Source organism: Protopterus annectens, chromosome 7.part0 (genome assembly GCF_019279795.1).
Source record: "Protopterus annectens isolate FY-2018-M chromosome 7.part0, PAN1.0, whole genome shotgun sequence".
Classification (NCBI taxonomy): Eukaryota; Metazoa; Chordata; order Ceratodontiformes; family Protopteridae; genus Protopterus; species Protopterus annectens.
Window position 1 is genome coordinate 1,087,199,809 of NC_056739.1, and position 12,199 is coordinate 1,087,212,007.

Genomic DNA, 12,199 nt, shown 5'->3' on the forward strand with positions numbered 1-12,199 from the left:
AGTCTTCCAGTACTCAGTGAGGCGCTTTTGCAGCCCCTGATGCCTGCTTCAGTGGATTCGCAGGTCTCTACCGAGACCCAATCGGAGTCCGGTATGCCTTGAGACTCTTCTTCGACTATAGAACTTGCGGATTTCTCTACCTTGGATGGGTCTGGAGCCACTGTGCAGGCACCGGCTTCTGAGGCAGTTCTTTGCTCAACCGATGTTCGACTCAAACCAATGACTTCTATTTAAACCAAAACTACCGAGTTTCTTAGGCCCAGAGTATGCACTACACCTAGAAAACTAATGACCAAAGCGCATGCACCTGCTCCCATGCCACAAAAACAAATGCTTAGAATGGCAGAAGACCTTATTACGCTGATTAGGGGAAGTCAACCTTCCCCTGCTAAGAGAAAAATAGACCAGTCCCCTACAGCTTCTACAGACCAGGAGTCCGATGACTCTGAGATTTCTGATTATGAAGACATGCTCTTATCTGCTTATGAGGAGTCAGATGCAGATGAATGCATTCCCTCTGCCTCCCTTCAGAGGATTTTTCTTTGGGTGAAACCTTGCATACCTTGAGATCATTTCCACTGGGAATGCCAAGACTACTCTGAGTCTCTCTCTGGATTGAGCGGAATTCCTAGAGTTGCCTCAGCACAGGCCTTTAGCAATACCCCCTGTCCTGGATGATGATGATGATGTTTTTATGGAATCATCTTACTCCTGACTCCTTACCTCATGCCCCTAGGAAACCACACAGATACTACAGAGTACCTGACACTCACATATTTATTTTCAGTAATCCTACTGCTGACCCAGAGATCATTTCCCAGGGGCCTAAAGGTATCAAGGCTACTACAGCCAAGAATCCCACCCCCTTTGGACAGGAATTCCAGAGCTTTGGACAGATGGGTTAAGAAGGTATATACCTCTGCAACTCTTGCTATTAGAGCATTGAATTGTCAGTTTCACATGCTGAAGTACCAGCAGCATATTATGGAACTTATTAAACAAAAAGTGGCAACCTTTACAGACTGTGCAGAAAAAAAGAATTGCAGGAGCTTAAGCCAAGTCAGCAAGCATACTTTGCAGTGTGGCTTTGATGCCCTAGATGCATCTTTCCGGGCAGCAGTCACTGGATCTGTACTGAGAAGACATGCTTGGCTCAAGGAGCAGATCTTGCCAGACCATGTCAAATCAAACATACTAGATGCTCCTTTGAACAAGGACAGTTTGTTTGGCACCAAAGCAGAAGAGGTTCTTAAAAAGATGGAAGAAAAAGCTAAGTCTATGCAGACTGTTAAAGAATTCTTACAAGTGCAACCCCCTAGATTCAGTAGGCATTGCCCTTCCAAACACTGGCCCTTTCCAGCCCTCTCCAGGCCTTCTCAAACCAGACCCAGGGGAAACAAACTACCCAGACTACAGTGTCAGGGTATGCAGAGATCTAAGCAAATGTAGTGCCCCCACCCCTAAAGCAGGGAGTGGTAAGCCACCTCCTTAAGGAAAAAAACTCACAATGACTTCTTTACTCCACTCCCCAGCCTTGCCCAATTGCTTGTGCCCCTAGGAGGAAAACTTGTCTTCATGCAAAAAATTGGATGGCTATCACACAGGACTGGTGGGTCCTCAACATTGTATCCCAGGGATTCAAATTTTATTTCCATTCACTGCCAACCCCAAGCAGGTTTCCAGACCTTCCTCCAAACCAGTGGGAAGAGGCTCAAAGCCAAGTAGCTTCCCTGCTCAGTATCAGAACTATTCAGCCAGTTCCAGTAGAACAGCGGGGTCAAGTATTCTACTCCAGACTGTTCCTGGTAGCCAGGAAAGAGGGCTCTTGGCACCCAATCCTGGATCTTTCAATTCTCAACACCTTCCTGGTGGTACTAAAATTCAAAATACTTACCTTGCAACAGCTTCTTCCTATGCTATTTGGGGGACTCCTGACATTTGGGGCAAGAAAAACTGATGTAATGGTGTCGGCTGCCCGTTTTTATACCCCTGACGACCTGACGTCAGTCCTGGAGCGACAGCATCCGACGCAGAAAAATTAAGTCTCTGGTATTCGGGCCGACTGAGGGCTACCTGCAGGCAGATAACCCAAGTGTGATAACTGCAACACTGTATACACTCGAACATCTACATTTATGGTAAGTGTACACAACTGTACCTTTTCTCTCTTCATGAATCAGATACTACATGTTTGTAGTGCATGTCATGTTCTTTGCATGAGTGGGATAACAGAGTTGCTTACCAGTGGCTCAGCAATGGCATTTTCGGCCTTTGTGTTTATTGCTTTTAATAGTGTAAGTATGCTGATTAGTGATGCATAAATTGTAAAAGGTACAAAAGAATGGTTTGTTATGAAGAGCATATTTGTTACAGATGGCTGATCTGCATGCTGGTTGTTGAACATATTTCTGTATATTTCATACAGTTGCTTCATTGTTTGAAGTACTTATGCTGAGGGATTATGTGATGAGCATTAATAATATATATACCTCAGGCAGGTTAAAATTCTAATAACGTGATTAGGAACACTGCTGATAGTGGGAAGACTTAGAATGATTGTACATAAAGCAGTAAGGGATATTGGCTTAACTACCCTTCAGGAACCTGCTAGCTACTAATTATAACCACAGGAGTAAAGCCTGAGAGGTTGTGACAGTGGGTTTAGCAGTCATCAGAAGTGTTTAATTCTGTTTTATATACAGCTGTTTTTAGTAATGCATTAGACGTGACAGTTTATTGAGCCATATTAATTAAAACACAAACATGTTTGCTTTTTTAGTTGACATTTTTTTGTCTGTTTCCTTATGACTTTGAGATGCATTGACACATGCCCTTTCTCATGTGCGAGTACTCTACTTATGACGTTGATATACTGCAGTGAACATGCACTGCATAGTAAGCGATTGGTTTTCGTGGTTAACAGTGCTCATTTGCATGCTATTTTACTAATTTAATCCTTGTATTACAAGTATATTGCATTGTCTGTTCCATATATTTAGCTGTTTTAATTATACTGTAATATTCCATTAAACTTCACTGCATCCTTCATATTTAATATGAAATGTTTTTTTTATAATTATTAGCAGTGATGGTTTTGTGTTTTTTGAGATGTAGTACTCTATTTTATGTCATCGTTGAACAGTGTGCTGCATTAACCCTAAAGTTGAAGTCATCCTTGCAAATATCCAGTGGATTCTTAACTATTTCTGCCAAAGCTAATACCTAGGTACCTTTCTATGACTGAGGTAATTAGCTGTATGAAATATCTATCTAATTTGTGTTATAACTAATTATTACAAAATAAATGCTAGACTTCGTAACATATGAAGTGTGTATGCACTCCATGTTTAAGAATGTCATTAATTGTGGATTATTTGAAGTTGTAAATACAATACACGTCACCCTAATCAGTCTGTATGAATGTGAATATATTGCACCTCTTTCAGTATTTCTTTATCTTTTTCCAGGAAGTATTTTAAAACGTGAATAAATATAATGTTTATGCTCATTTTTTCTTCCTGGCAGCTGTCAACCATTAGCCCTGTATTGGAGTCCTTCATGGACTTTCCACTCTTACTACCTTGCTTATTTCATCCTACATAATACTTCGTGTTATAACTGATATTCATTTCAAACGGTGTTGTATACTATAGATTTTTGTTTTATTCATAAATTTCAAGGACATTTAAGGTCAGAAAATGAAGTGGAAATTGAAGTACATAGTCAGTGTGGTGATATTTTTAAGATGGTAAAAGAACTGAACATGATCACATAAAAATTTAATGTTTTCTATTCATTTGTTCTTTATCAACAGGCTGTTGATGTTGCAGATCTAACTTATACAATGAGTGGGCTAAAAAAATTCACAGAGTACAGTTTCCGTGTAGTGGCTTATAATAAACATGGCCCAGGTGTGTCTACAGAAGATGTTATGGCAAAAACTTTCTCAGATGGTAAGTGTTGTGTTTTTGTTTTTGAGAACCTTTGTTTAATTATCACTTAACAGGGACGCATACATTAATAGAAAAAAAACAAGCCATATTAACATACTTCATTACCATTTATTAAACACTGCATATGTTTTCTTTCTTTTTAACAACTGTTCACCCCAGCATTATATAAATTGCTCAGTTCCTGCATTCCTTTAACCTGCACTCCTCCTGAACATTGTTTTGCAAGTATTGTTCCTCATATCCCATTTATTTATATGTAATTTGCTCCTTCTCTTTTCTAAAGTTCACACCTCTATTCCTTTCATCTCCTGTATAATATTCAGTACTTCATTTATAGTTGGTTTAGATTTTGATTTCCATTTTCTAGTAATTGCTTTTCGGCAGCCAGTATCATTAAACTTGAAGGCCTTAGTATGTATCCACAGTTCAAATTCTGTGTACCAAGTCAAGAATAATTCCTTTGTTACAGCAATTTGCTCCCCTAACATTTCTGACAGGGTACTCTGTAAGAAATTTTTAACATTTGCCAACTTTTGTTACACTTCCATCACATCTACAGCGTTTGCTGTCTACCTGAAGAAAAATTTTCTGAAGGCTGCTTGAGGTATAAAATACATCTGCAAACACTTCCAAGTAAAAATCCTGAACCTTCTGGACTCTGTTACATACTTGTGAGGCATACTGATGTCCTTCCATTATTCCTTTCTACACTGCCTTTCCAGTCTCTCTCCTCCATAATTTCTGACCTCCTCTGATTGATTCTTAGTTTTCATGCAATGTTTTAGATGCCCTACTAGTCAACCCATTTGTAACAGCAGTTTCTGTTCTAGATTCTACTGAAATTTCTACCAGAGCTTGGTCTTTCACGTAACATTTTTCTATCCTTTTCTGTTTGCTTGCACTTTATACCTCATTTCTCGAAGAGATTCAATATTCTGATTCTGGAGAAAAGGATGAAGGGACAGATGCAGGGTTTTCGCCTCAGATTTCTGAGTCAGACTCAAAGGAAAGCTCAATTTCTGACTCCCTGTTTGTGTGTGTGTTGGTGAGGGTGGAGAGTCTCTTTCTCTGACCATGTTTCTACAATGTCCCAGTGTTTTCAGTGTGAGAACACAGAGATGTTCATCTCACATTGCTGCAGTCCTTACACTTGGGTAGTCCGCTGTCCTCGGTCGGCCCGAATATCAAAGTATAAGGCTGACGTCGGTCAAGGCGCATTAGACTGACATCAGGACGTCAGGGTACAAATGCGCATGACCGACGTCATATCCTCAGTCTTTTTTGCCGCATGGTCCGATGGAGAAGCAGCGTTGCAAGTGCCGTTCGGCGTTCTGAAATTTTTCGAATTCGGAGTTTCAGACCGAGTCAAAGTTGGCTAAGTACCCCGTTGGGGAATATTTTAGTTTTTCTTGCCTCAGTGGTTTACCGGATGTCAGAAAAAGTGAATAACTGTATTTCTTGTGGGAAACAGATACCGCATAGAGATTATCATACTTTGTGTATTCCTTGTTTAGGGCCTGAGCACGACGTTGTTGGGTGTCGCTTTTGTGCTAGGTTCAATAAGCGCACTATTAAGCGAAGGTTAGATTGTGCCAGGTTAGTCTTTGGGAAGCGGTGCAATTATAATATGCCGTCGGATGCTCGCCCGCTTCTTCAAGAAGCAAAGACAAAGCAGCTAAGCCCAGGCAGAAGAGTCGCCCATCGGACGCCGGTTCTTTAGAGGTGTCGGTGGAACCGGGGGTTCCGCCGGAGGTTTCTCTGGAGTCCCAGGGGGAGACTTTGTTATTACAGGATGTGGCCTCTCAGGAGGCAGGTCAGGCTGAAGGGGCTTCTCAGGTTGCTGTACTCCCCTCCCTTCCTAGGGTGGTTAGGCCCTCTCCTTCTGTTTCCAAGGCTTCTCCCAGAGGCAGGCCAGGTTTACCTTCTGTTGGTGTCACTCCTAGTTCTTCAGGATCTGTGCCCAAGAAGCACATGCTTAAAATGGCAGAAGATTTGGTTACTTTGATTAGAGGTTCTTTGCCCCCTCCTGATAAGAGGCCTAGGGTGGACCCTGAGTTGGGGAGTTTTGAGCAGGCTTCGGATGTTTCAGAGTCTTCGGCTGAAGACTTGCAGGAGTATTCTCCTTATTCTGATTCTGATGTGGATGATTCTACTCCTTCTGCTTCTCCTCCTGAGGATTTTTCTTTTTCAGAGACTCTTCATTCCATGAGGGAAGGTCAGGACTTCTCTGATTCCAGGAAAAGGCTTAGGGAATTTTTGTTTTTACCCCAGCATAGGCCTTTGGCTATACCTCCTGTTCTGGATGTTGTGGAAGATGTATTTGCAGAGGCTTCTCTTAATCCTGATTCTTTACCTCCTGCTCCTGTTAAACCGGATAGGTATTACAGGATGCCTGAAGCTCATAAGTATCTTTTTAAGAGTCCTAGGGCGGACCCAGAAACTGTTAGTCAGGGGCCTAAGGGTGTCAAGGCTTCTGTTGTAAAAAATCCGGTTCCTCCAGATAAAGAGGCCAGGGCTTTGGATAGATGGGGAAAGAAGGTCTATACTTCTTCCACCCTAGCTATGAGGGCTTTGAATTGCCAGTTTCACATGTTGAAATACCAAAACTATCTACTTTCTCAATTGAAGTCTAAGGTAGATGCTCTGGCGGAAGGTATTGAGTGTAAGGAATTACAAGATTTGGTACATGTTTCTGAACAGGTGGGTAAGCATTCTTTGCAATGTGGTTTTGATGCTGTACAGGCCTCATCTAGGGTGGCTGCCACTGGGTCAGTTCTTCGCAGGCACGCCTGGCTGAGGGATCAGAATTTATCTGACCATGTTAAGACAAGGATTTTAGATGCTCCTTTACAGTCTGATGTGTTGTTTGGTTCACGTGTGGAAGCAGTCTTAAAGAAAATGGAAGACAAGGCTAAGTCTATGCAGACTGTTAAAGATTTTTTGCAGGTTCAGCCTCCTAAGTTTAGTAGGAATTGGCCTACCAAGGGGTGGACGTATCCTTCTTATGATTCCCAGTCTAGGGGTAGGTCTAGACGTGGTAGGGGCAGAGCTCAGGGCTCTTTCAGGCCTAGAACAGGGAGTTCACCTGCACAGTCTTCTGGTGAGGGCAGGGGTCAGTCCTTTCGTAAACAGGCCCAATGACCTACCTTTTCAGCTGCCAGAGCCTTCTCGTTTGGCAGCACCTTTGGGAGGAAGGTTGGCACTTTTCAAGGAAAATTGGAGTTTAATTACCCAAGACAGATGGGTATTGGATATCATACACCAAGGTTACAGGTTTTATTTCCATACCTTGCCTCCTTTCAAAGGCATGCCAGACGTTCCTCCTCAGCAAAGAATAGAGGCTCACAAACAAATTTCTCTGCTACTTCAAATAGGGGCCATACAGCCGGTCCCTCTGCCAGAAGTGGGCCTAGGATTTTATTCTCGCCTGTTCCTAGTACCAAAGAAGGGGAACACGTGGAGACCAATTTTGGATTTATCTATCCTCAACACTTATCTGGACATTCCCAAGTTCAAAATGTTGACGTTACAACAGCTTTTACCTCTGCTGGGCAAAGATCACTGGATGGTAACTCTGGATCTCAAGGAGGCTTACCTTCATGTTTCTATCAGACTAAGTTGCAGGAAGTATCTGCGTTGGCTGGGACTTCTCATTATCAGTTCTCTGCATTGCCCTTTGGCTTATCTACTGCCCAGAGTGTTCACGAAAGTTCTGGCTCCAGTGATAGCTTTCTTCAGGCTAAAAGGAATACAGATTTATCCTTATTTGGACAATTGCCTGATTCTGGCTCAAGGAAGGGACGAACTTCTTCATCATTTGCAATATGTGATAGCAGTGCTAAGATGCCTGGGGTATTCTGTGAACGAAATAAAGTCCAGTCTAGTACCCTCTCAGGACATGTGCTTTCTGGGTGTAAGACTGAATACAGCATCCCAGATGGCCTTTTTGACCCCGGACAAACAAAAGAATCTTTCCCTTTACTTCCATCAATTGTCTCATCAGTCCAGGCTGACTGCAAGGACAGTCCTTCAAGCCTTGGGGTTCATGGCATCTTGTATTCTGGTGCTTCCCAATGCCAAACTGCATATGAGGAAGCTACAATGGTATCTCAAAAATGTATGGACACAGCACTGCCAGGATATGGACACTGTCATTCAGATAATACCTTGCATTCAAAAGGAATTTTTGTGGTGGGCTCAGGAATGTCACCTAAACAAGGGAATCTCTGTGACCCGACCAGAGGCGAGTCAGATTCTAACGACAGATGCCTCAGACAAAGCTTGGGGAGCTCATCTAAATGGAAAGTGGATACAAGACACGTGGCCTGCCAGACTACAACATCTACATATCAACTTGAAGGAGATGTTAGCAGTCCAATTTGCATTAAAAGCTTTCAAGGATTTACTTCTTCCAGGGCAGGTGTTGATTCTAACAGACAACACAACTGTCATGTGGTACATCAACAAGCAAGGGGGAACACATTCTTATCCTCTATGCAGGCAAGCAATGATTCTGTGGGAGACTGCTCTCAGTTTACAGCTAAATCTTCAGGCAAGGTTTCTGCCGGAGCACAGAACTCCTTAGCAGATGTGTTGAGCAGACAATTATGCATCCCCACAGTGGAAATTGGATCCTCATGTATTTCAGAAATTGAGTGTTATGGGAACTCCAGACATAGATCTGTTCGCTTCTCCACTAAACTACCAGCTGCCAAAGTTTTGCACAAAAGGTTTCATCCCACAGCCTGGAAAGTGGATGCTCTTTCTTTCAATTGGAGCAATCTTCATGTGTATGCCTTTCCACCTCTGCCTCTCCTCCCAAAGGTACTCCTAAAGGTCAGACAGGACAAGCCGAAGATGATTTTAATAGCTCCAGATTGGCCTCGACAGCACTGGTACCCATTACTGAGAAGTCTGGTACGGAGCCTCCATGGCCTTTGCCTTGATTCCACACCTGCTGTCTCAGGAGAACAGTCATTTACTCAATGTCAAACTTCACTCTCTTCACCTAACAGCCTGGCATATTCTGTTTTGAACCCTGAGGGTCTCAACTTCCACAGCAAGTTTTGAATGTTATTTTGGAAGCCAGAAGGCCTAGTACAAGGAAAGTGTACGCAGATAAATGGAAGAGATTTTTATTTTGGAGTACAGCAAAGGAATTTGATGTTTCTGGGCCTAATTTAAGTGTGGCTCTTCAATATCTTACTGAGTTACTGGACAAAGGTTTGTCCTTCTCTTCTATTAAGGTTCATGCTGCAGCAATTTCTGCTCTCTATAACTGTGACCCACCATTGTTTTCTCATCCTTTGTTCAAGCAATTTCTTAGAGGGGCAAAGAATATAAGACCCCACGAGAGCTCCTACTCCTGCTTGGGATCTCAATTTTGTGTTGGAGAAACTCACTCTACAACCTTTTGAGCCTGCAGCTACTGCCGAGTTGAAATATTTATCATGGAAGACTGCTTTTTTGTTGGCCATTACCGCTGCAAGAAGGGTTTCTGAATTACAGGCCCTTATGGCGGTTGAGCCTTTCTTAATTTTCCATAAGGATAGGGTATCTTAGGGCACTAATCCTTCCTTAAGGACTAAAGTGGTTTCTAGTGTGGCTTTAAACCAAACAATTCATTTGCCTACTTTTATGCAAATCCCCAAAATAAAGGGGAAAAGATTTTGCACACTTTAGATGTACACAGGCAGTTGCGATATTATTTGAGCAGAACTAAAGGGTTCAGGCAGTCTCAGCAGTTATTTGTTTCTTTTGCTTTGAGTTCTCAGGGCAAGCCTGTGTCAAAACAAACTATTTCTAAGTGGATTGGGTTTTGCATTGCTTTCTGTTATTCCCATCATGGTAAGGAGATTCCAGCTGGGATTAGGCCTCATTCCACTAGGGCTACTGCCACTGACAGCTTTTTAAGGGGGGGTGGCAACTAAAGATATTTTGGAGGCAGCTACTTGGAGTTCAGTGCATACTTTCTCTAAGCATTATCACCTTCCACTTACTCTAAATCTAGGGCTGGTTTTGCCACTGCTATTTTACAGGGCATTTTGGCAGCTCCTGCTGCTTTATAGTTTTGCCATCCTCCCTTACCTCTGCTTTGGGATTCTACCCAAGTGTAAGGACTGCAGCAATGTGAGATGAAGAACATAGTACAGTTTTGTACCTACCATAAATGTAGATGTTCGAAGATCCACATTGCTGCAGTCCAATTTACCCTCCCTCCTTCCCTCTGTAGTTAGAGGCGGTTGTGTGGGTTGGGTTGTAAATATTGTGTATATTGTATATATTGTACATATTATTAGTGCAAGGGTGGTTAGTTGGTTGTTTGCTGTCTTTTGGGTTTGACCTTTCTTTTTAGGGTCTTCTGACATCTGGGGCAAGAAAAGACTGAGGATATGACGTCGGTCATGCGCATTTGTACCCTGACGTCCTGATGTCAGTCTAATGCGCCTTGACCGACGTCAGCCTTATACTTTGATATTCGGGCCGACCGAGGACAGCGGACTACCCAAGTGTAAGGACTGCAGCAATGTGGATCTTCGAACATCTACATTTATGGTAGGTACAAAACTGTACTTTTTCTCAGTCCCTAAGGAAGTACAATGAACTATTACAGAAAGAATTTCCAGAACCTGTATCCATTCCCCCATTTCTGTTAGTTGTGGAAGGACGTGTGTTACTGCCTGTAATTTTTCTGACTGTCGCCCAGCTGCCCCTAAACAGGCAGATAGGATGTATAAAGTTCCACAGTCTGAGTTTTTATACACTTACCTGATCTAGCAGCTGTAGCGTTAGTCTGTCCTTCTGCTGCTAAACACTTAGTTAATTCCAGTCCTACTGTTTCAGATAAGTATGGGAAGATTATTGATAAGTGTATGCCTCTGCAACTTTGATTTTCAGAATTTTGAGTACTCAGGCTCATACATTAAGGTTTGACCTGACTAATTATGAAAGTGTGAGGAATGATTTTGTTTGTAGCTTCTTTTTGTGAGGAAAACTCTGCTTTAAATAAATTTTATTTCTTCTGTTGTTCAAGTCACAACTCATTGTATGTAGTGTGTTTATGACTGTGTTGATACTTCAAGGGCTGTGGCCATTGGAACCGTTGTGAGTAGGTTTGCATGGCTGCGTTCTCAGAATATCTCTGATGATGATAGATTGTAAATTCTCCTTTTGATAGTGATTTAGTTTTTTGGCCACTGTACTGCAGAAGTAATCAAAAAGTGTGATTGAATGGGAAAGCTGCTGTAAAGAATCTCTTAAGATTTTTCAGCCCTCCTTTTCCAAATTTTCAAAGGGATTCTCTAACTCCTTCTCCAGTTTTGGTAAGAAATAACATAAACAGTCTTAAAGTGCAGGTAAATAGGCATTTAAGAAGAAATGTCAAGGGGGTTCCAAAACAATTCTGGAAACTCCCAAAACTAAAGTTAGTTTAATAAGTCAGAATGACTGAGAGACTTTGTTTCCCCCTCCCACCCTGACGGCCCTTTTTTTGCTTCCAGAAAGTCCAAATCCCCACTCTTTTGTTTTTCAACAGATAGTTTCAGATAAATGGGTTCTGGAGAGCATTCATCAAAGTTACAGATGGCAATGGGAGGAAAGTCCTCCTTTCCTGGGGTTACTTCCTCATTCTCCAGACCAAACTTTTATTCCCATCTGTCTTTCATTACATGCTGTCCCAGGGAGTGATTGTACAAGTTCTCCCTTCCCAGGTGAGAAGGGGGTTTTATTCAAGCAAGTTTTTAGTGCCAAAGAAATAAAATGTTAGAAGACCAGTTCTGGATATTTCTTTCCTAAACCAGTTCATGATGGTGCCCAAATTCCAAATGGTGTCACTTCACAACCTTTTACCTCTTCTTCCTCATTCAAGTTTCCTGGCAAAATTATATTTGAGATGCTTATCAGATTCCTGTTCATCCAGACTTCTGGTGTTTCTTAAGGTTTTGTTTATTTATATCACAGTATTAGTTCTCTGCCTTACTGTTTGGGCTGTCCACTGTACCAAGAGTGTTCACTGTCTGGCTCTGTAGCTCATTCCAGGCTACAGGGTATCCACAGTTTTCCATATTTAGATGACCTGCTTATCTTTGCAGAGTCTTTTTCAAGGAGTCAGGAATCTGTCTCAGGTGCGAGATCTCTTATACAGTCTGTGATTTCAAGGGAACATTCAAGTCTTTCTTGACTTCTTTTTGTGGATTGTGTCTGGGATGTCAACTGGACACCACAGTTCAAAGAGCATTTTTTCCACA

The 12,199-nt window shown here is 42.1% G+C and overlaps 1 protein-coding gene across 13 annotated transcripts in view; it reads left to right on the plus strand.

Annotated features, from left to right (window-relative positions):
- Positions 1-12,199, plus strand: part of NEO1 (neogenin 1) — a 2,116,015-nt gene that overhangs the window by 1,569,986 nt on the left and 533,830 nt on the right. For all 13 annotated transcript variants that reach the window (XM_044077666.1, XM_044077665.1, XM_044077664.1 and 10 more), the window contains exon 11: positions 3,815-3,953. In XM_044077666.1, the coding sequence (XP_043933601.1) occupies positions 3,815-3,953 (139 nt within the window). The remainder of the gene's footprint in view (positions 1-3,814; positions 3,954-12,199) is intronic.